The sequence below is a fragment of the Oryzias latipes genome, chromosome 16 (genome assembly GCF_002234675.1).
Source record: "Oryzias latipes chromosome 16, ASM223467v1".
Taxonomy (NCBI): Eukaryota; Metazoa; Chordata; class Actinopteri; order Beloniformes; family Adrianichthyidae; genus Oryzias; species Oryzias latipes.
This window is the reverse complement of record NC_019874.2, coordinates 1,064,740-1,087,971: the sequence shown is the minus strand read 5'-3', so window position 1 is coordinate 1,087,971 and position 23,232 is coordinate 1,064,740. Positions and strand designations below refer to the sequence as shown.

The following is a 23,232-nucleotide window of genomic DNA, read 5'->3' as shown; positions in this document are numbered from 1 at the left end:
GGTAACTTAAAATATAGAAAGAGAACAGTCAGGTTTGTCTGATTTCCACAACAAAATATATTTCAGTATAAGAAAAAAAATGGAATGAATGTTCTAAAAGTATGATTAAGTAATAAAGTTCTGTTTAATTTCAACATTGCTTAATGTAGCTTCTCCAGAACCTTTGAACGGTTCAGGAGTCTGAATGGTGCTTAAAACATAAAAGGGTAAAAAAACACAAATTCTTTCCAGAAACAACAAAGTGATGATGATGAGGCAGCAGCAGGACAGGATGAAGGAGATGCTTTAATGTGGCTAAGATGCTTTGTTTACATGACAGTCTGCTCTGCAGCTGCAGCCACGCTTTCTCACACGTGGAAGTAAACTAGTAATGGTCATCGCCACGATGTCGGCCTTTTTTCAGAGCGTTGTTCACATCCCTCTGATCCATCAGGTCGCTAAACTAGAATCTATTGCTGGGAGGTTCTGCAGAACTTTGACCCGCTTTGCCTCTTTGACAGCATTTTAGCCGATGCTAAGCGCATTAGCCTATTAGCCGCTGTGCAGCTGCAGTACTTCACTCGTTCTCATCTGAGCCTCTAAAAAGCACCACAATCTGTGTTTTTATTTGATACTGGCAGCAACATGGAACAGAGTTTCTGTTTGGGATCCATCCCAAGTAAAAACTAAGTAGTTCATGACCGCAGTCCTTCGCCTGTTCTGCCGGACTCAGGAGAAGATGATTTTGTTTTTAACCACTGGCAGCTGGAAGGCTCCCTACAAAATACTCTCAGGAAGATATTTATGTTTTATTATTTATGAGCATCCTTCTGCAGATGTTTTTATTTCAATTGAATATTTTTAATTGGTATTTGTGAGGCAGCTGCCTAGGAAGAGTCAAGCAGCTTCCAAAGATGTTTTGCTTCATTTAACTTTTTTTTATGAGGGTTTGAGTTCAAAATTACACATTAAATAAAGCCTGATTGAAAGTGAGTTTTTGCAAAATATAAAGATTTCCTGTGATGGGAAAATACAAATTCTCTTTATAAATAAATGAACAAATATCAACGATGAAAGACCTATTTCTTCTGTGCATTTATTACAGATATTTCTGAATATTTTAGACCTGATTTATGACTTCTGTGGTTTGTTGAAAGGCAAATCACTAATTCTGAACCAAACAAATTAATTAAGGTTTAAAATCAGAACATTTATTTAATATTTTCTTGTCTTTCCTTTTTGACGTTGTTTATTTACCGTTTTTTAAATAATCATTTTTACGACGAATTCTGAGAGAGGTTTTTGAAAAGTTTGTCTCCTAAAAAGACAAATTCTGTCGTTTTATCTTCTAATACTATGACTACAAATCCCAGCGGCTGTTGGGTGTGACGTCACGAGGTCCGCAGCTTGTCTCGTTTGCTTTGTGAGCGGCGGCGCTGGGATGTTTTGGGCGGACTAGTGAGCTCAGGTAAGGCTGCTCCGCATCTTTCTTTTCGCGACGGAGCCGCACGTGCCTCCGTGAACGAGGGCGCGTGCAAACCGGATGACTTTCGGGCACAGCAGGACCAAAATGCAGAGATTTACACCCAGATTTGACATCAGGGAGAGAATTAGGCTAACAGCTACCATTATATCTGCGGTTACAACGTGTGTTTAGAAACCGATAGACTTTTTTTTAGAGTAAATTGTCGTTGTAGTTGGACCTGCGGGAATGGTAAAGTCCGGCAGCTGCCGCGTGCGTGCAAACGGCGAGCTATTGTAATTCAAATGTTGAAAGCTCCACAGTCCCAGCTGTCCCTGCGTGGACAACAAAGATGCTCTTAGCTGCCGAACAGTTGCTGCCTGCTGTTGTATGAAGGAAACTGTATTGTGTGTTGATGGAACTGTGTTTGGATGTGGAGCCTTTGATTTGACAGAAACCCAAGAGAAGCATGCAGAGTCCATCTTTGACCCGGACGGACTCCATCCCTGCCTCCTCATCGGCCTCAGAGCAGCCCGTGGACATGGTGGCTGAGCCGGAGCAGCAGGGACCAGAGGGACAGGCGGGGGACCACCCGGCAGTGGCTCCTGCAGACCCCCAACCACCAGAGACGAGTCAACACACCCAAGGGGGAGCACAGAGCCCTGCAAATGTAGCGGCCATGCCAACAGCAGAGGCTGAAGATGATGCCAAGAGAAGCACTGAGAGCAGCAGTGGAGCGAAGACAAACGTGCAGACCGTCAGGAGATACGTCCCTTCCAAGAAAGCAATGATAGATCCTCTGAAGATGGATATGACCAAATCGCTGGTTGAGCCACTCTCATGTGAGTATTTCTGATGACTCCTTAGGGTTTGACTGACCAATTCCAGGTTTTTAAACTGAATAAATCTGAAAACCTTCTGAAAACTTTTCATTGGAAGGATTGATTTGTTCTCTATGTGCGTTGTCCTACTCAAACTGCCAGAACCTGAACTGAAAAAGACATTTAAAGTCCACCTGAAAATGTTTGGCTTTCAGAAACTTTACATTTCTGCAAAAACATGAAATTATTTTGATTTTTTTTTTTATTGATTTATTTCAAGCATTGTACTCAAAGCAATAAAGCAGGGGTGTCAAACTCATTTTGGTTCGGGGGCCACATTCAACCCGTCTGATCTCAAGTGGGCCGGACCAGTAACATAAAGGCAAAATAACAGCTTTATAATTGTTTTTTTTACCCAATTGGGAAACATGCCTCAACCAACATGGTAGCCTTATCATTTCTTATTACACATTCATTCACAGAGGCCAATGGATCTTAGATAAAATTAATTTCACTTTAAAAAATATTGGTTTATTCAATTTTATACAGACTGAATATTTTAAATCTGACACTGAAGCGATCCTGATAATAAATTCAAGAGGGGCTACAGAAAAAAATGAAACATCTTCCTAAAATGTAAACGTCCAAACGATGACAAAATTACACTAAATTAAACTTGCAAACATTTGTTTGGAGTTTGGAGTTAACCTCCTTTCTCTCCTGAAACTTCACCCGTCCATAGATATCAGGATTGAAATCCTGTGCAGAAACACATTTACTGTCATTCAAATGTGAAAAACACATGAAATGTCAATTATTATTATCATTCATTATTATTAGAATCTTTTCCTGGTTGCTGCCTGAATTTTGTGGCAACACCTGCCTTCTTCCTGACCTTTGATGGAAGCGCCATCAGTGACCAAAATTACTTCATGTGACCAGTTCACTTCAACATCGTCCAGCACAGTAACTAGAGAGCTGACTATGTCATCAGTTGTTGTGTCCAGAAACTCCAGAAACTCCACTGTGACGTCTCTTCAACACCACTAATAAATATGCACAGCTGTACATATCTGTGATGTTGGTGCTTTCATCAATAGTGACAGAAAATACAATAAATGACTGGATTCCTTCAAATGGCTGCCCATGTTTCCTCAGAGATGTTGGATCTGATCGTAATTCTTGACAGACTCAGGTTTAAGGTCGACTGCTTTTTGGGAACAAGACTTCTGCAGAAAATCAGAAAATGGATTTGGATGTTTGCTCCAACTTGTTTGCAATAAGGTAGCTATCTGTCACTGCTCCATCACTGACGTCACGGCTGCAGTAAATCCAGATGGTTATTTATCGGTCCAGCTAATAGTTGCTAAAAAAAAATTCTTAACTGCAAATGGTGAAACTTTTCTTTGTTGAGAGTCTCATAGTGGTGCTAAATGTTATATTCTTGGAGAACCTGTTGATGACATACCAAGCATGCAGGTTTGCATTCAGCTCTGTGAACAAATAAAACGCTTACAGGGCTCCAGACTGCGACCATTTGGTCGCATTTTGCGACCAAAATTTGAGAGTGTGCGACTGAATTTTACATCCAGTCGCACATGTGCGACCAGTAAATTTGCCTCCCCCACCCTCCGTATTTTTTTAGACATTAAACGTGGAAGGGGCACGTCAATGATCAATGAAATAATCAATGAGACGCGAGCGAACACGCACGCAGGCAGACACACACACTCGCGCACATACTCATGAAACGCGAGCACGTACACTCTCGCGTGATGCCCGTCTGTGAGGCGGCCACTGCGTGTGAGAAGAATAGGGAAAGCCACTGTGAGTGGCTAAAATGCGTGTAGGGGGAGGGGCCTAGAGATAATCGAGTGTGCGTAAACATCTGTGGGAAGGAAACGGAGACAAATATCACAACCTGATATGTGCGTCTGAACTATGGGTAAGCGAACTATTGATTCGTTCTTCCGACCTGCGGCTAGTGTACCAGTGCCAGAGTGTACAGCAGGGGTCTCAAACTCGGGTTTGAGATGATATTTTGCGGTCCCCGCCTTAATATGAAAGTTCAATGTTACTGCAGCCCGCCAGTTTTAATGAATGACACTTTTTCATTGTCGTGCGCGGAGCTGACCAACCAATCAGAGTGGGGTATATGACTCTTGGGGGCGTGACAATGACAGGGCTTGAAAGCAGGACACCTGACAGCCCCCTCCCTCCCCGGACCACATTAAGGAGTTCCTTACTTTCCTTTAGAACGTATCTATTCGCTGGTAATTTTCTACATACATGCAGTCCGTGCTAAACTTTTCTCTGGGTCACACAGACCCGGAGGAAGGTTTAGGTTTTGGTTACGGTTACGGCGGCGCATCAAAGGGTTTATGCACGGCCGTTACGGCAGCACATCGCTCCCGCGGGAGTCGGGTCAGCTGAGGAGAATAAATGTCCCACATGTACATGCATGACAGCTAACGGGGCTTGAACTTTAAACACGCTCGAGCAAAAACATTAGTTTTATACTCACTGAAAATACGTGGGGAAAATGCAACGATAGACGTGTTTGAGATGAACCGGCGGCTCGCCTGGATCGTTGGGGAGACCAGGCGGGGGGGGGCTGTGAGATGAAAGCGAATCTGCAGCAAGACTGAAGGAGGACAGGAAATTGGAGTTGTCCTTAACATTCAATTTAGTTTTAATATTCTTCTCCCCCTTAGTATGATCTGTGTTATTATATATTTTATGATTATTTTAATGTTTTGTAATGGATGTAGCCTTTTTTAATGAATTGGTATTTTATGTCACACACTAGGTGATCTGCGCAGCGTTGAGTTCACCTGGGTGATCTCAAACACGCTTGTTGTGCATCTTGGCTGCACCTATTTGGTGTCACAAAGATAAATTTCCATCAGTTTTCTTTATTTGTACTGTCATGACAGCGATGCTGCTGTCAGTTTACCTTCTTGTTGCATCTTCAAAAGTGCAGAATAAAATGTGACACTGAATTTGAAACAGCACATTTTAATTTCTGCATCTATTATTAAATTATTTATTAGTAATACAGTGGAAATTAGTAGATTTGGTTAGCATGTTGATTTTAGGTATGCGCCCCTAAATTTGCTGGTTGTGCCCCTAAAATTTTCAGTTAGGGGCCACTGTGCTCCTAGTGAAAAAAGTTAGTCTGGAGCCCTGGCTTACCATTATCCTGGAAAGCTCAGGACTTCACTTCAACCTTTTTTTTATTTTTGACAACATTTTGGTCATTAGGTTGTCACAAATGATCATCCTTATAGCATTGATGTGGCTCACAAGGAACCAAACTACTGCCTACCCAGACACAGAGCTGTTAGGTTTCGTTTTTGGCACATGCAGAGTTATGTTGTTTCACCTGTTAAGCTTTTCCTTTGCTCCCCCTAGTGGTGGAATTGCGCATTTCGGTTATTTCTTTAAAAAATCATAACTTGCCACAGGAATGGACTAGAAACTTGCTTTCTTTTTTAAACATCCTTATGATTTTTACTCTTCATGTGTGGGCCAGACTAAACCACCTGGCGGGCCGGATACTCGGGCCTTATCCAGCCCTCGGGCCATATTTATGCAACTCATTACAGAAATTATGAAATGCATAGATTAAAAAGACAGAAAATAAAACAAAACAAAAACCTCACTTGAATCACATTTGCTTAATTAAATACAGTGATCATTAACTAAAGTATAAGTAGAGTTTGATTTATTGCTTAAAAAGGAGTGGGAAGAAGCTATCTTATATAATCCCACCCCTACTGAGTTCATTCAATTGATAGTTTTACAGTGTTTTAAATCCAGTTCTGATCAGATAGATTCTCTTGAAAAAAGTCTTCTAACAAAATCCAGTGCCTAGAAATGATTGATGATCTTCAGAAAACATTCATTCATGATTTCTGTAAACAGTAACGGTACCGATATGTAATAATAATTGATTATCATTAGAACACATGATAACATTAAACCTGTAATTATTGCTACACTAATAATTTTAGATTTGATTATGCTTCCATCTACACTTTGAATACTGCAGTATGTTTGGTAGAAGCTTTAAAAAAGCATATTTCTTTGAAACTTTCATTGATAAACATTATCTATACAGTGGGGCAAAAAAGTATTTAATCTTTTGTAAATGATGTTGGATAGGCCTGGGAGAAAAATCCATTGAATGAATTCATTCCAATTTTTTGTTATGGGCGATTTTAAAAATCACTAAATCGAGTTTTTGTGTAATTGTGCATTTTTGGCTCCCCAGAGCTTCCGTAGCGTTAGTTTCACACGGTGGTATGGCAAGAGACAAACAACATCATCATAGCACACACAAAACAGCAAGCGGGTGAAGGCCCGTACACACCGGGACGAATATTCGCCAGCGTTTTTCGCCACGTTTATTTGTGTTCACACCCAGGCGATTTTCGCTGACGATGAGTGGAGTGAACATGCAATTTCCTTCCCTGACATTAGATGGCGCTTAATGTAAAACAGAAATACTCCTGTACACAAGGTGGCGCTGCGCAACTTTACACTTCTCAAAGTCGCTTTTCACTCAGAAGAAGAGAGCAAGTATTTACGCGCTTGTCAGAATCATACAAAGAAAACATGAATATTTCAAGCACCAGTAGCTCCAACTGGTGCTTGGTTCGGGGATATTTTAGAATGTCCGTCATTATTTCTTCGCGGCAGTGTAGACGCTACTTGGCGTATATCTTCTTCGCTGGTATGTGTGCTCAGCAAGGCAGTTTTGTGTTTGAGCGCCCCCAAGTTGTGTTTTACTGTAACTTCAGAAGCTCCAGACACGTGTGCAAAAGCGCCATTCTCATTGGTCGTATAGTTTTTGACACGGTGCGTCAAACCAAAAAAACGAACCCGAGGCATTTTTTAAAAAGTGACGCTTTGACGCGTGGCGTTTTTCGCGTCGGTGTGCACACTCACATTGGTGCCCTTTGTTTAGTCACGAGGCGTTAAACGTCGGCGAAAATCGCCGGCGAAATTCGTCCCGGTGTGAACGGGCCTTGAGAGTGGGAAGTTTGTTCCCAAGAAAGGGATAAACTCATCTGTTGAACTGGTGTGGGTTTACTGCCACAGACGTGGAGGATGGACATTTGGCTAAAGTCCATCGCAGTCAAAGGAGCAGCACCACAATCCTCTTCCAACACCTGGGGAAACCTTTTATTACTGTTCTCCTTCACACGTGACACCAAACATGAACGTGCAGCCCCAACACTTATGCACGCGCTCATTCCTCCTACACGCGCAGCTGCTGACACACACACAGTCATTCTACAACAGCTATATAGTTAGTTCATTAGTTAGATAGTTGTTATTGTTATTTGTTAATAAAGAATACTGCGTTGTCATTATCACTCGTACTGGTATTCATTTGCCGGCGGGGGGTGGGGGGTATTGACCGCAACTCATGCTGCTTCATCAGCGCGGTGATCAAAAATCCCACACCGTCACAGCTCTAGTTTAGATCTTATGGGCACAAAAAAAAAGCGACTTCTCCGGTACCGATAGCAGAACCGTTGAGGTCAGATCTTAAGGATACTGTGGTCTTGAAGAATGTGGCCCATTCCTCCATGCAGATCTCCTCTAGAGCAGTCATGCTTTGGGGCTGTTGCTGAGAAACACAGACTTCCAACTCCCTCCAAAGGTTTTTCTACTTTAGACGGGTCTGCACATGTACTGGCTTTAGCAGAGGGACACGTCTGGCCCTGCAGGGTTTGAGTCCCTGGTGTAGTGTGTTACTGATGGTAGCTTTTGTTACTTTGGTCCCAGCTCTCTGCAGGTCATTCACTATGTCCCCCATGTGGTTCTGGGATCTTTGCTCACCGTTCCTGTGATCATTTTCCCCTAGCATGATGTTCTCATGTGACGACCTGTGATAATGTCCAGCTGGAACCATCATCACTGAATGAGTCAAATGTAGCAGCTCTCAGTTTAAAGCTGAATGGTGGAAAAGTTGAATCCATACTGAATGCCAATATGTTTGTGTTGAAAGTGTCAAACATGTGATTGTGCTGAATTTAAGAGGAATTTCGTATTATAGTTTTATATCATAACACCAGGTTTATAATAAGCCAAATCAAAGCTTTTTCTGCATCATTAGTGGCTTATTGGCAGGTTTTAGAGTAAAGTAGATTTGAGTAAACCCAAATAAAAAACGTGACTAAAACAAACCAAGGTCTGAACCAAATTTTGGGGAAAGTGAATCTCTCTCTCTCTCCTGTGAGAGAACGCTGCCCGTTTTGTGAGGCATTTTGAAGTTTGTGTAGAAAATCTTCTTGTGACTTTCTGTCTGTGAATGAAATTTCTGAGTAACTCAGATGATGACTTTCTTACTTTGAAAAGTTCTTTCAAGACATATTTCAATGAAAGGTCCCAATGAAGATTTAGATTTTATCATTTTGATGACAAACTGGCTTTTTATCAGTCGTTTTCACAGCTGAAAGAAACGTTTTGTGATCATCTAAAGAAACACTTCATGAAGACATTTTAAACTTAAAGAAGTAGCATAATATTCATATTGAATTCCTCTGTTCTCGTTGCTGATCCTTTTTGCCTGCTCACACGTTTCCCCTCCTGTTGTCTTGCAGCCTCTCAGCTCTCTCTGCACTGCGTCGAGTGCCACATCATCTTCAGTGACCACAAGAGCAAAGACCGCCACGTGAAGCTGAAACACCCAGTAGAATATGAAAAGCGCAACCTGAAAAACGCCCTTTTTGCATGTTACGTGTGTGACCGCCATTTTACCAACTCCACGGACCTCATGGCCCACCAGAAGGCCCACACTGAGAAGAAACCCTTCAAGTGTCCCGTGTGCGATCAGGCCTTCAGGAGGTCCTCCGAGCTCACCAGTCATAAAAAAGCTCATTTCGGCCTGTTCGGCTACACCTGCACGGAGTGCGGCAAACCCTGCAAAACGCTGACATTGCTGAAGTATCACCAGCGTACGCACACAGGAGAGAGGCCGTACGTCTGCAAGGAGTGTGGGAAGAGGTTCCCCATGCCGAAAGCTTTGCACAAACACATGATCTCCCACTCTCCAGAGGGAGCTGAAGGAGAAGAAAAAGACGACGCTGCCAAAAAACGAGCAAAGAAAGATGAAGGTAAGAAAAGACTGAACAGAACAACGGACACGTGCAACAGAAAAATAATGTTGTTGTTTTAAAATCTTCTCCTGCATTTTAGGTTCTCCTCCTGTCAAACTCCACTGCTCCATGTGCAAGGCCACTTTCAAGAACTCCAAGACTCGCCAGCGGCACATGAAAATCAAGCACAACGTCCTCCCATCAGGGCAAAGCAAACCTGTTATCACCCCCATTTCGATCTCACAGCCCACGCGGTTGCAGCTAGAGGCCGCTGGACCTCTGCAAAAAGTTGATGCCAACATCGACACAGCGCAAATACGCAAACTTATAGAGTCGCTGGGCACTGTGAAGAAAGTGAACCAAGTGGTTCTGTTGGGTCAGGTGCCGGGTTACGCTCCACCACTGGAATTGCAGGCGGATTCGCAGCCAGCAGGGCCTCTGGATCCCGATCTAAGTCCACCGCAGATCGATTTTGGAGGACTGAAGCCGCCCGAATCCAAGACGACTGGACTGGACACTTCCAATTATCCGTGTGGGTTCATGGACCAAACCATCATTCTGGAACCCATCACTCCTGATGGAGAAACCCCCCCCCTGTCAGAGCTGGCATCCTGTGTAGCAGCAGGCGAAACTGCACAGACTGTGGGAGAGGTGGTTCAGAGGCCCCTGACCAGTGAAATTCTCTTGGATAATATGACCTGCCAGAACGAGGAGAATGACCTTGAACAAACATTCATATTAGAACTCACCCCAGCTTTGACACCAACTGCAGAACTGGAGCACTCCCAGACTGAACCACAGAATATGGCTCCGTCCTCCTCTCTGGTGCTGAACACGGACCAGGAGGCTGCAGATCAAACTGCCAAAAAGTCTGCCCTCAATGGGCAAGACGCCAGCCTGACAGAACCGCCACTTGTCTCCACAGCCCAGCTGGATGGAACATCTCCTTCCTTAGACCCAGAGCACAAAGAACTTCCCTCCAACCCTTTGGATTCACCAGATAAACCCTCACAAGTTGGCCCCAATGAAGGCGATGATGCATGTACGAAGATGACGGGTCAAGACCAGTTGAGTGAGGGCGAATTAAAGACACAGGAACACAATGGAGAGCATTTGTCTGAGAAATCTGGAATGGAAGGTAAGAAGAACCATTCAGAAGTGGAGTCGTCTTCTAAAGCGGCAGTCCCGTCTGACATGCAGTCAAAACATGTTCCTCAGACCTCAGAACTGGCCCTGAATGTCATGTCTGCTCAGGAGCTGGTGAAAGTGCGCAAAAGAAAGCCGGCCAGGACGTTTTTCTTTCCAGGATACATTCAAGATCTGGCCGGGTCCATTTACAAAGACGACTTTCTGATCGACGCCAAACCAGCCAAGCGGCAAAGAACAAAAAAGTCTCATCTTGTTGTGAAATTCAGTCCTCAGAGCAAAGACAAGAAAAATAAGAAAAAAAAGCAGGAACCGCAGCAGCCAAGACCAGAAGATCTGACTAAAGGTAAAGCTCCGGCTAAGAGAACACCTGAGAAAAAGATGTCCTTGTCACCAAAGAAAGGAGCAAAGGGAAAAAAGGATGCTGCAGGGGGGGGCGGAGCATCAGGAGTTGTCACAAAGTCCCCTCCAACCCCAGTTGCACAGGAGAAACAAATCAAAGAAGATGTGGGTAAAAACAAACTAAAAAAAAAAAAAGTAGGGAACGAAGATGCACAAACGAGTGGGCAGAAGGCCGCAGCTTCACCTGTGTTCAAAAAGAAAAAGCAACCAAAGGTTAGACAAGAAGTTTCACCCAAAAGTGCAAAAACTGAAAGAGCTAGGAAAAAAACACCAACCAAAAAAGTCAAAAAGCCAGAAGAACCGAATTTAAACGCAGTACAAGACTCTCTGCTTTTATTAAAAGGCCATAAGCAGCCCCAGCTCAAAGTTTACAAGCTGGACCCTTCCAGGGCGTCGAGTCAGCCTCAGGACGCCTCCGTCTCCAAGAAAAAGGGAGGACGGGCAAAGAAAGCTCTGTCCCTCATGTCTTCCTTGAAGTCTTCTCAACCTCCACCCGATGCTCCGCCCAACAAGCCAAAGGCCACCAGAAAACGCAAAGCCTCGTCGAAAGTGGAAACTGAAGGAGTCATAACCTCTAAGCGAGCCTTGGAGTGCAAAGACTGTGGGGAAAAGTTCAGTGACGTCTCATCGCTTCAGAAGCACAAAACGACCGCACACACCGTAGAGAGTCCAAGTCTCACCTACACCAACGGAAACATATTTGAGGGCGTCTCCAGGTTGGAGTTTTACCCGTCCCCGAAGGTGTATGACGGCGGAGCCGCGGGAAAGAATGCAGCAACAGGGTGGGACACTGAGCCAGAGATGGGAGAGATGACTGTGGAGGACAGGGAGCAGAATGTCTCTTTCCCAGCTCTGATTCCATCCCCATCTCTGCCGGTTTCTCCTCCAAATGTTGACATAAATGCCTTCCAGGGGGCAAGTAGAAGAGACGAGAACAAAGCCTCCCCTTTAGATGTTTGCTCTCGGCCCCGTGACATGACTGCTGGCAAGGATCGCACAGATTTCCTAGAGTCCGCTCAGGCGAAGTCCTCTGAGAGGAGGCCGCTGTTTCCACCAGAATGTGCCTCAAAGAGCCCCAACTCTGAATGTGAAGCCCAGGGAACCACCGAGGAAGACTTCAAGGAAGATCTACTTCTAGAGGTTGACTTGGTTACTGTTGGGGAACAGAATGAGAGAGACAGAAGTTCTCTGGATGAAGACACTTCTACCCAAAAAGATTTAAACACCAGTGATTCTGAAAGTGATAAACACCCCGAGCAGATTTGTGATGGAAGGAGTGAAAATGAGGTAACTTCAAAGACTGTGTTTTGCTCAACCAATCAGGTGAAAGAAGAAGAGGAAGAGATGTTGGTGCAGAGGAGAGGAGAGGACCAGAAGAGCGTTGTGATGAGTAGACGTAGGAGAAGAGGCTCAGAGCCCAGAAGAGGAGATGCCATAAGAAAGACGGGATCTGTTGGAGAGTCTCAGACGGAAACTGAAAGTGAGCAGGATGAATGTCAGGTGGTTTATGAGATACACTCCGTCTTCTCGGACCAGGAGTCTGACACGAAGACCAGCCCTGGATTCAGGACCATGAAAGGCCCTGCTTCTGTTGCGTTCATCCCTTCTGGTCCTTCAGCGTTTGACAAATCCTCTGAAGAGCGTGTAGTGCTGGAGCTGGAGTCTGTAACCACTAGTGTTCAGGAAGTGATGAACGAACACAGGCTGCATGGAGACGGGGAGACGGACAGGGAAGCAGACCAGTCTCCAGGCATCGTGCTGGAGAGGTTCCTGACCTCCAGACAAAGATCTTCTGACAAAGAGGCCTCCTGCAGGGCTGCAGACCAACGAGAGGTGAGAAGGAGCGTCCACTGACAAACCACTCCCACATTCGTAGGATATATCATTTAGCTCAGCTTAAGCCAACAATACTTGCCACTGTGGGAAGTACCTACACATCTGTGTTCAATATCTTCACATTTGAAATCCAAATCCTTTTATTAATAGAGTCCTTTCTAGAAAATCCAGTTTCTTCACACCCTGACTCGTGTCTAGGTGTTGTTTGTAGATTTAGAAATAGCTTTGAGCCCCAGAAGACATTTTGGCTCGTTCGCTATGTAAAAAATCCATTTTCACCTACAGTACTAGGTGTGTGCAAATGTTTTTACTCAAAGCTGCAGAAAGAAGAATTGTCAAAAGAATGTGGTCCTTGCAGTCAGGATTGCTGCAGCCCATCATTATTTAGACATACCTCACCGTTTTTTCTTGTCACAGGGTTTTGATGGTGTTTCTGAGAAAGAAGTACAGTTTGTTGGGAGCCAGGAGATCAAAGTTGAAGAGACCCCGCCGGACCCCACACTGCAGCCCCCTGCCTGTCAAAGCAGGCAGAGGGCCGGTCTCCATCCACAGCATAATCGAGCCATACGGACCGTTCTAGTGAAAGAGGAGAGCGGCCCCCTGCTGAACGCTGCTCTGGACGCCCAAGGCAGCAGACGGATGCAGTGGGCAGTGGAGCCAATCAGCAGCGGGGGGGCCGATGGGCCGTGTAAGTGCTCATCAGCACACACCCAGCTTTTAGGACGTCCTTTGAATACAGTCAAACAAGGAATAAGTATCTGGACATCATGTAGATGTACAGACACACACACAACTTCATATTGTGATTGCTGGTCTGTTGGATTGTGATTTTGTTTTTCTCTGGTTCACAGTGAATTTATGTAAAACTATTTCAAGATTATGTTTCAATGTTATGTAAAACTATTGTATTGTATATGTTAGTCTTTCAAAATTGATACAGTAGTAAAATTTTTAAAAAGTTTGAACGTGTAGATACATTAATTATCTAATAATTGAACCACTTCCTGTTAGAGGTAAGGAACACCATTTCACTAAATATTGATTAGTAATGGAGTTAGTCATGATATATTCACACTGCTTGTTAGGATTTTTGGGTTTCAGACATATTTTATTAATTTAAACATGGACCGGGTCAAATTGACCCAGGAACATCATCTCTGTTCCTCATATATGAACCTAACAGGAGGGTTAAATGGCAGATTCTATCTCCATGTTTTTGTCTGTGCAGTAATTGAGAATGGGCAGAGCCCCAATGAGGCACGCAGGAGTCCAGAGTTCAACACCAAGCAGTGCATCTTCTATCCAGTGAAGGAGGAGGAGCGGGAACTTCTGCTGGCATCTGCTCAGACCAACGCTGACACCTTCAGCCTGGAAGGCTTCGGTGATGGAGCCCCAGCTGAGCATCAACCTGCAGAGTGTGATGCATGTGAGTAGCTCTTTCACTTCCACACGTTTACCTTTGATGAAGAGGATGACTTTGTTCTTCTGCTGTTAAATCAGATGGAGGAAGACTCTCTGCTGCAGGCTACCAGAATGGAAGCCTGCTGTCAGAACCAGAGACTTCAGACTTCACTGACAGTCAAGGTTCTTTCATTTTTCAGCGTGAAAAACAAACAGAACCCTTTTTAATGATCTGGTAACAAGAATGTCATTGGCTCTCTCTTAGCTTTCTCTGACTCGGAGTGGCAGCCGTCAGATGTGCGGGACTTTCTACTCAAGAGTTGTGATGACGACGTGAGCGGCTTCGAACTGCCTGATCCTCAGCGTGACACAGAAGCAGAAGTGATGGCTTACTTCAACAGGAAGCAGTCCAGCAGCTCGCATGAGCCCAATCACACATCCGCGAGGTACAAGGACACTTGGATTTGAAAGTGGAAACAAAAATGGACTCGGTTGTCCTCCAGAAGTGATCCAACAAAGTGAGACCTAAACTTTCACCAACAGTTTCTGTTTTTCATCTTCTAGTTTTTCAACATCGAGTCATCTGCAACCCCAGATGAATGGAACCAGGACCAGAGAGCCCATTGATTACTTTTCCAAATATTTTGGTTGGGATACTTGGGCAGAAACTTCAACTTGCACAAACAAACTCTGCAAAATGTCAGATCCTGTCACGTCTGTAGACGTTGCACGGTTTGTTGGTATCCACATCGCCATGGGAACTTTGAAGGTCTGCACCTTTGCTTGTTTATTTCCCAGAAGTCTTTGTTCCTATTGTTGGATCATCTTCTACCTACATGTGTTGTTTGCTTTCAGTTTCCCAGTCCAAGGCTTTACTGGGAGGACTTGACGAAGGTGCCCCTGATTGCTGACGCCATGCCCCTGACTCGCTTTGTGGAGCTGTCCCGTACGTTACAGCTACCTTCTCCTGCTGAAGAGCAGCCACCTGGTGATGGACAGTCCAGAGATGACGAGGGGAGGGACTTGAACTGTTCACCAACACAGATGGATCCTCTGTGGAAGGTCCAGCCAATCCTGGGCCGCTTCAATGCTGAGTGCCAGTCGTTGAGAAAGGAGGACAACTATGCCGTTGACCAGTATCCACTTCCTCTGACCTGCAAGACTCGCGAAAGTGGGCCGTCTCTGCTCTGCACTGCACTGATTGGACTTGGTGGTTTACTCTTGCATGTGGATCTCAATGTGGATCCCCCAGATAAAGAAGGTGTCGTAGAAAAGATGGCGCCTAAAAGTAGCATGGTGTTTCTTTGCAAACAGGAGCTTTCCACCCCTGCCATGATGGAACGCCTTTTAGATGCTGGGGTTCACGCGGCCGGTAAGGTGGGAGGAGCTCGAGGACAAATCGGAGATGAGTTTGTGAGCTCCGACGGGAAGCTGATGCTCCGCAGATCCCACAGCGGCTTCATACTTTCTACAGCGGGGAACGGTCGGAGGAGCATGGCTTCCCTCACCAGCAGCTTCCAGAAGGCCCAGATGTCGGCTCGCCTCAACAGAGATTTGCTAAACCTGTACTCCACACCTCTCACGGCCACGCCTCCACACAGCTGGCCCCAAGCGGTGCTCTGGTACCTCATCGATTTGGCTTTGGTGAACTCCTGGCTTTTGTACCGAGAAGATCACGGGGCAGCTGCTGGAGCTTTGACTTTCATGGCTTTCAGGCTGGATGTTTCCAAGGCGCTGACCCTCTCCGGCAGCTCAGACACACAGGACTCCATTCCTCCTCAGCCTCCATCAGAGGAAACCCACGGGACAAGCCAAACGCCCAGTCCCATGCTGGTGGAGGACAGCCCCCTGCCCGACGCCGCCACCCGCTACGACGGCGCAGGCCACTGGCCGGAGCAGCTGGCAGAGGGGGAAGGGGGCAGGTGTCGTTTCGGGGACTGTCAGAGGACGTCGCGAGTTTTGTGTCTGAAGTGTTGCGTCTTTCTCTGCATCTCACGAAATCACAACTGCTTTTTGAATTTTCATAACCAGGACAATATAGGCAGAAAATAGTCTTTACTACTGTGTACTTGTAGTTTATTTCACATTGTGTTTTTAGAATGTAATGCTCTACATACACCCTGATTCTGCACATCTTTTTATTGATGCCCTTTTAATCTGTAGAGTCATAACCGTGACCTTATCGTTGACCTTTGTGATGCGACATAACAAGCCCTTTAAGAAACAGTGTTTTTTATAAAAGATGAATGAAAAAAGGGTGACTACAGAGACTATGGAGATGAACTGTGAAGAGAATTGATTTTAGTTTACATTCGACTGTGAGCTGCTTTTTGGATCCCATCCGTTTCACTGTTATTTATTCTGACAATAAAAGACAAATAAAAGCATAAATGATCTGTATTCTTACATCCCAGCTACACTTTTCTACATTGTGACTGATGCATTGTATTGTTTTGAAGTAACACAGGACATGGCATTAAGTAAAATGCTTCACATCAGCTCTTACCTGCTAAATTATAAAATCTGCCTTAGCAGCTGATTTGATGCTTTTGGAAACAAAAGCATCATCTACGTGTAACAGAAATGTTCATAGAATTCAGGGCACGTTTCCAAACTATTAAGGCAAAAGTCAGCCAGTTAAACATTAAGGCCTGTGTTAAACAGCAGCTCTTTTGCAGACATGCGTCGGTTTTCTGATGACATCTTTTTTTCACACATTACAGCACAGTTTTGTGTTGACCTGTTCTGCCTCAGTGTTCTTCATGAATTTTACTGCTTTGTGGTTCTGTGATCAATTCTGACAAAAATCTAAACCAAATGAGGGAAATTGTTTTGACAGTTTCAACACAGTGGGATACTTAAAATTCAATTCCTATTTCTATTTATGTGCAGTTTGAAACGCTGTGTGATCATGAAATAACTTGTTTTACATTTCAGAATGTTAAAAGGAAAAAGTTAGAATGGTATCAAATGTCCTAAAACTGAATTTCAGTAAGGAGAGATCTTAGAAACAGGAGCCATGATGTATTAGTGTTGCAGAAAGATTTACAGAAACAAATAAATCCATGTATTGTTGGCGGTTAGGCCCTGGGCCTTGATGTCTTGTGTGTTTGGGATAAGCTCCGGCATTAGATGAATGAAGCGCAGACCCTGATGGCGGTTTAGGGCCAGACCACAAACCCCCATTCTGGGTAGAGAACGGGAGGAGCAGCGGAAAATCATCTCGAATGGAAAGAATGAAACCTCCATGAATGTAACCCTTGTGCTATCCTAGGCACTTTACCATTGGGAGTTGGGTCATCTAGACCCACTAGACAGTGCTCTGAACCTTTTTTCTTCAATGGTTTGTGATCTTCACTGGTGTCCATGGATTACATGAAATCTTTCCACCTTGGTGAGCTGTTTTGCTGTTGGTTCAGAATCATGCAGTCCCTGGAAGTGAGGCAGACCGTATTGAAATTGCATCAAAGCTTCAGAATACTATATGGATTTTTTAAGACGAATAATATACTTAATATTCTTAAAGAAAACCTTCAACATTAAATTCAGATTAGACGGGTTTAGAAGAGGGAAGAATGGATGGATCAACCTCTACAACATGAGTAAAACCAGGACGTCCGACCACATCAGTCCTGTCCTCAGTCTTTGCTTTCTGTTGCACATAGAATAAACTTTAAAACAACTCGACTTGTGTTTAGGTCCCTCCACGGCTTAACACTAAAGTACAATGCATCTCTGATATTTGGGTCTCACTAAATACTCTTAGAAGGACAGATCTGCTGGTGCTCAGAACCAGGGCTAAATCATTTGTTTAAGTTTTGTGCATCTAAAATCTGGAACAGTTTTTCTGATGTTGGATATGCTTTTAGTAAAAAAATGTCTTGTTCAGGCTGAATGTTATATTGTTTAAATCAGTGTCTGAAAACCTTTAATCTGCACTCTACTCATTTGATCTTATTTTAAAATGAATAATTATACTGGTTTATGTGTAATCATGACTTTTAGAATAATATTAAATAAGAATAGTGCAGATGTGTGTGTAATAGCAGCTGGATGGCTCTGTTGGCTGATGTAGGACTGGGGCATGGCAGACCCGGGTTTGAATCCCAGGGGCCTCGGCGAGCTTCATCCGGTGATTTATGTGTAATCTTTGTCAACATGTTTTAATGTTCTGTTTGTGCTTGGAGGCACTTTGGATCGCTCTGTATGGATTCCGGTGAACAAATGCTTTGCTGTTGGCTTCTCCTTTGGAAAGTTTAAACGTTTCAACCATTTGAGACGGAAAGTTCAAGACTTTTCCCAGATTTAGGAAAAAAAGTTTTAAAATCAAGAAAAGAAAAAGTTTCGATGTCGATGTGTTTTTTGCAAAAAAAACAAAAAACATTACTTTTTAATGCATATTTAAAAACATTTCTTTAAACACATTTTTCTAGTTTTCTTGTGTTTCAACGACTTACATAATTGTTATAAAACCAATTTTTACGAATTGTTAGTTTTAGGACTTTTACAGGCAAAAAAGTAGAAACAACATTTCATTTAAATCTAAAGAAAATTGCCTAATTGTTGAAGGATTGTGTTAAAAATGCCTTGTGTTAGATTCATTGACACAGGTGCTTATTAAACTGTTTGTTCTTTTATTTAAAAATACCTTTTTCTGTTTTTATTTTCTTTTATTAGAAAAAGTAAAATCATGTTTTAACTCAATTTCAAGCAAATTATGTCATTACCTTTGATCAAGCAGTTTTAAGTAAATATTAAAATCATCAACATAATTTTAAAAAGTTCTTTCTGGTCACGTGATAAACACGACATAGAACCACGTTACATAGAATGTTCATGCTACGAAGACTACCTATTTTTCAGTTTTCTTTTACTTTTGTCATTAAAGTGCTTCCGATTTTTACCATTACTTATAACAGTTAACGTGCACGAAAAAATACCCGTTACTTTATGGTAACGATGAGAGAGTTTTTGTCCAGTGCTCTGTTTTTCAGAAAGCATGACCCCCCCCCCCCCCCCCCCCCCCAAGAAGAGTAAAACTGCTTCTTAACAAGAACAGTAAAGCCATTCCCGTGTATTATATGACGATTGTAGGTTTTTATGTGAAAATAAAAACATACACTTGACAGAAAGCAGCACAAACCCCCGCCATCTTGACTAGTCCCCCCTCCATCCAGGAAGTTGTCGATCTTTTGGTTCTATGTCTAGGGACAACTCTTTCAGTCTAACTCCCTGAAAGAGCGGTCAGCAGGTAACGGATGCCCACTTCGATTCTATTATTCTGATAGTTTTGCGATCACGGCGAGGACCGCAGCTGTTTTTCGTAGTCAGAAGCTGCGCTTAGCCTCAAGGTGAGTGGATCAAACTTAGTCTGAACAGATGAATGACGAAGCTCCTCTAGAATGGCATCGGTGTTTTTAGCGCTAAACGGTGGGAAGCTAGCTAACGTTAGCCCGCTCAAAAAGCATGCTAGTTGATTTATGGTGTTAGCTGCGGCAGAATAAATGAAAGTCAATCAAATATGAATGCAAAGTAAATGCTTCTACATATTACCATTTTTGTCTGTGTGGTTTACGCGGGAAACTTAATATTTAGCACTTGTTTGTGTAGCGGTGAGCTAGTTAGCTTAGCAGGCGGCCTTCACGTTCTGAGCGAGACCTTGAGCTAAAACTTCAGACTTGTTTTGATGGAGTCGTGGAGCTATCATCGAGTCTCTTGCTTTGTTTTCTGTTGTCAAATATATATTTGTGTAAACTTCTTAGTATTAATTTGAGGGTTTAATGCTGTAATGGTCTATAATGAGGTGTTTGGATCACCGCGACAACAGGCGCTGTTCGTCAAACTGAGTGTCTGACTTTCTTAAATGAAACCAACCCGTTAAGTTTTCATTTTCAGTCGCAGAGCATCGCAGTATGGAGTCTGATATCTTAAACATAGAGGACATCGTGATGGGCCGGGCCGTGCCGGACCCTCCTCCTGAAGCCCCCGCACAGAAGCCCGCACAGCCGTACAGACCCACCGCCTACAACGGACCCCCACCTCCTTCTGTTCAGCCTTGTAAGCGATGCTGCTGCTGTCTGCTTGGCTTTGGGTCACCAACGAGGCCTGAATCTGATCCTTTATTCACAGATCAACATGAAAACCTGCAGTGTTTTCAGTGCTTTATCACGTTCTGCAACGCCAAAGCCAAGGAGAGGCACATGAAGAAGAGCCACCGAGAGGAATACAAGCAGCAGCTGCAGCAGGTACTCACCCCCCCACAGACCCCCCCTCCATCATGTGTCATCTATTGGAAACACGTCCCCAGTGGTCTTTTCATTTAGCTTATGCTGTTTCAGGCATAAAGACATTTTCTGGGACATGGTTTCTGCTGAGCGGCAGGAGTTCATTTGAATTTTGCCTGAGTTGTGGGCGGGGCGATTGTGGTGCCACCCCCTTACCATCATCCATCTGTTTACATGCCCCCCCCCCCCCCCCCACTAGCTTACAGCCCCTCACACCCCCAACCTAACAGAAATGGTGAGCAGTATTGGAGCGATGCAGCCGAACAGTTGAGATCCAGATTCAGCTCAGACCAGACATTTTAATTTAAAATGTTTCCTCTGCTGCTGATGCACTATCAACAAATACTCAGAAATGACATTTGAAGGTTTTATGTTCTACTGAGTGGGTCTTTAAAGTTATTCCTTCCCCCCATTTATATTTAGTTCATATTTTTAAAGTCTTACAATTAAATGCTTTTTTAATTTTTATTTTACGACAGTCTACTTTTTTTAAACTTCCTGTTTTCTTGATTTACTGTGATGTTAAATATTTGGAAATTCGGCTCATACATATTATATACAAGAAGTGTGTTTTTGTTTTAAGTTAAAACATCAAAATATTATGCTACACAAGTTAAAACCACTAAATGTATTGATTTAGCTTCTTGTTTTTCTTTATTGTCTTTTAATTGGCACTCTCTCATGTTTTTCACAGGGAAACACACTGTTTACGTGTTACGTGTGCGACCGCACATTTCAGTCATCAGAGGAACTAACACAACATCAGCCGACGCACAGCAAAGACGACAAGCCCTTTAAATGTGTTCACTGCAAGGAGAGCTTTAAAACCTTCTCTGAGGTGAGAACCTGTCATTTAGGCCAGAGCACATTATCCTGACAGCTCCTGCTTTGTTTTTGTAGAATAGATCTTCGGTTACACTCATTATTCCTGTATTCTTTTTTTATTTATTTCACTTTTTCAGCTCACATCCCATAGAAGACAAGTGTGTCCAGAGAGACAGCTGTGTTGTAAAGATTGCGATGAAACTTTCCGTAGTGCCGGATTGCTGCGAGCTCATCGGTTGACCCAACATCCTCGCCCAGACGTGGAGGCGGCGGAGCTGCCAGAGGATTCCACCAAAACGCATTGCTGTAAGAAATGCGGTCAGGGCTTTGAGGCTGAAGCCGAGCTCCTAGCACACCAGGAGAAGTACCCCGAAGGGCAACAGTGCAATGGCAGTGCTTCCCCAGTCAAGAAACGCGGGAGACCCGCCAAAGTGGAGGATCCGGCCAGCGGCGAAGTGAAAGGGAAGCGAAAAAAGAAGGAGGAGTCTAAAGTGCCAGAGGAGGCGGAGGAGAAGGCCAGCAGTACACCAGAGGCGGCAGCTGCCCCTGCAGAAGAAAAGGGAAAAGCGGGCATAGCAAAACGAGGCCGTCCGCCTAAAGCCGTGCTAAAAACCGAAACGGAAGATAAGAAAAGTTCTGAAGAAGACGGCCAAGCCTCGACGAACGAGAAGAAACCTAAAGGCGACGCCGCTCCTGCCCGTCAGCACCCCTGTCCTGACTGTGAACTCACTTTCCCCGGCTTGGTTCAGCTCCGCGCTCACAAGAAAGAGAAACACGCCCCCCGGAAAGCCCACCCCTGTGAGGAATGTGAGGAGAGCTTCGCTCGGCCTGAACAGCTGGACGCCCACATGTCCCGGGCGCACGCCGTGGGCCGCTTCTCCTGTCCGACCTGCGGAAAGAGCTTCAGCCGTGAGCGCACCTTAAAAGCTCACCAGAAGAGCCACCCAGAGGAAGAAGCTGAAAACCCAAGTACCAAGAGATAATTTAGACGCTGGGATCTGCAGGAAAGGCTTTTTTCTTCCTCCAATCTTTTAGCATCAAGGTGTCTCCCCTCTTTTTCTTTCTTTTAAACTGAAGAGACTCTGTAGTCAAGATGTTTCTGGAGAATCCAGTTTTAGCAGATTGTTGGATTGATCATTGAGTTTTTGTACAGATGCCTCATGAATTGACTAATCAAGTGTTTAAACCCACATTTTGTCATGAATAGATCATTTGTAAAAAAATTAAACAATTTCTTTTTCTTTTTTTTAAATTAGTGTGTGTTGTACTTTGTGGTTGAAACAGAACAGTTCCCCAGAAAAGATGGCTAAAGTCTATTAGATGCTGAGTAGATATGTTTGGATTATTTAGACAGTTTCTTCAAAGAGATGTGTACAGCTTCCTGGTTATGTTTGTTTTTGTTACGTTGCTTCATAAATTAAATAACATAGGAAAACATTTTAAACAATGAAGTAATTCAGAAGTGATTTTGGCTGGTTAGCTTGTGGACAGAAATGATCCATTGAAAATTTGATTTGTTTTTAGGTTCAAAGTGATTCTTGAAAGTTTTTCTCTTCTAAGCTAGTGTTTCACTTGCTATCCTCTTTTATGACCTTAACTCCAGAAGGAAGCGTGTAAAGTCCTTTTTTTCCACTCATCGGGTTGGTTTTTCACTGCAATGTTTGTGAACACTGTAAAAACAGTAATAAATCTTGTTATCATGAGGGACGAAAAAAGCATCGTCACGAATCTTCTCTTCTCGTGAGTCAATGGAAAAAAAATGCAGAAGGTAAAATGTTTATAAACACTGGAAACGGCTTTTTATTTAAGAAAAAAGCTAAACTTATTTTAATATGTAAATATCGTAAATTGTGTTTCGATTGGTAGAGAACCCATATTCTTGTAGCTTGTATAAGGATTATACAGTTTTTATTTACGTGGCCTTTACTGTCATCACTTGAGTATTTTAACTTCGTTTATACCGC

General features: G+C 43.6%; 2 protein-coding genes across 5 annotated transcripts; both read left to right on the top strand.

Annotated features, from left to right (window-relative positions):
- The first annotated feature begins 1,351 nt into the window (after nucleotides 1-1,351).
- Nucleotides 1,352-16,559, top strand: LOC101162913. Of its 3 annotated transcripts, none has more exons than XM_011473328.3 (10): nucleotides 1,352-1,447; nucleotides 1,881-2,283; nucleotides 8,880-9,392; nucleotides 9,475-12,755; nucleotides 13,176-13,446; nucleotides 13,987-14,184; nucleotides 14,259-14,342; nucleotides 14,425-14,605; nucleotides 14,724-14,928; nucleotides 15,015-16,559. In XM_011473328.3, exons 2-10 carry the CDS (start codon nucleotides 1,911-1,913, stop codon nucleotides 16,209-16,211), a joined length of 6,303 nt encoding a protein of 2,100 aa, XP_011471630.1. In that variant the 5' UTR covers nucleotides 1,352-1,447; nucleotides 1,881-1,910; the 3' UTR covers nucleotides 16,212-16,559. The 3 variants fall into 3 exon arrangements, with proteins under 3 accessions (XP_011471630.1, XP_023819860.1, XP_020557509.1); XM_020701850.2 differs by having other exon boundaries at nucleotides 1,383-1,447; nucleotides 1,896-2,283; XM_023964092.1 differs by lacking the exon at nucleotides 14,259-14,342.
- A 2,803-nt stretch (nucleotides 16,560-19,362) lies between these two features.
- Nucleotides 19,363-22,983, top strand: LOC101155175 (zinc finger protein 668). 2 transcript variants are annotated; one of them, XM_004086647.4, is made up of 5 exons: nucleotides 19,363-19,510; nucleotides 20,055-20,216; nucleotides 20,289-20,404; nucleotides 21,138-21,281; nucleotides 21,406-22,983. In XM_004086647.4, exons 2-5 carry the CDS (start codon nucleotides 20,072-20,074, stop codon nucleotides 22,249-22,251), a joined length of 1,251 nt encoding a protein of 416 aa, XP_004086695.1. In that variant the 5' UTR covers nucleotides 19,363-19,510; nucleotides 20,055-20,071; the 3' UTR covers nucleotides 22,252-22,983. The 2 variants fall into 2 exon arrangements, with proteins under 2 accessions (XP_004086695.1, XP_020557518.1); XM_020701859.2 differs by having other exon boundaries at nucleotides 19,386-19,410.
- Nucleotides 22,984-23,232: the final 249 nt, after the last annotated feature.

Excerpts from the sequence above, each read along its gene's own strand:
- LOC101162913 (XM_011473328.3), top strand. The coding sequence starts at position 1,911 with ATGCAGAGTCCATCTTTGACCCGGACGGACTCCATCCCTGCCTCCTCA. Across the intron at positions 2,284-8,879 it reads GCTGGTTGAGCCACTCTCAT|CCTCTCAGCTCTCTCTGCAC; the intron begins GTGAGTATTTCT and ends GTTGTCTTGCAG. Across the intron at positions 14,343-14,424 it reads AGACTTCACTGACAGTCAAG|CTTTCTCTGACTCGGAGTGG; the intron begins GTTCTTTCATTT and ends GCTCTCTCTTAG.
- LOC101155175 (XM_004086647.4), top strand. The coding sequence starts at position 20,072 with ATGGAGTCTGATATCTTAAACATAGAGGACATCGTGATGGGCCGGGCC. Across the intron at positions 20,217-20,288 it reads ACCTCCTTCTGTTCAGCCTT|ATCAACATGAAAACCTGCAG; the intron begins GTAAGCGATGCT and ends CTTTATTCACAG. Across the intron at positions 20,405-21,137 it reads ACAAGCAGCAGCTGCAGCAG|GGAAACACACTGTTTACGTG; the intron begins GTACTCACCCCC and ends TGTTTTTCACAG.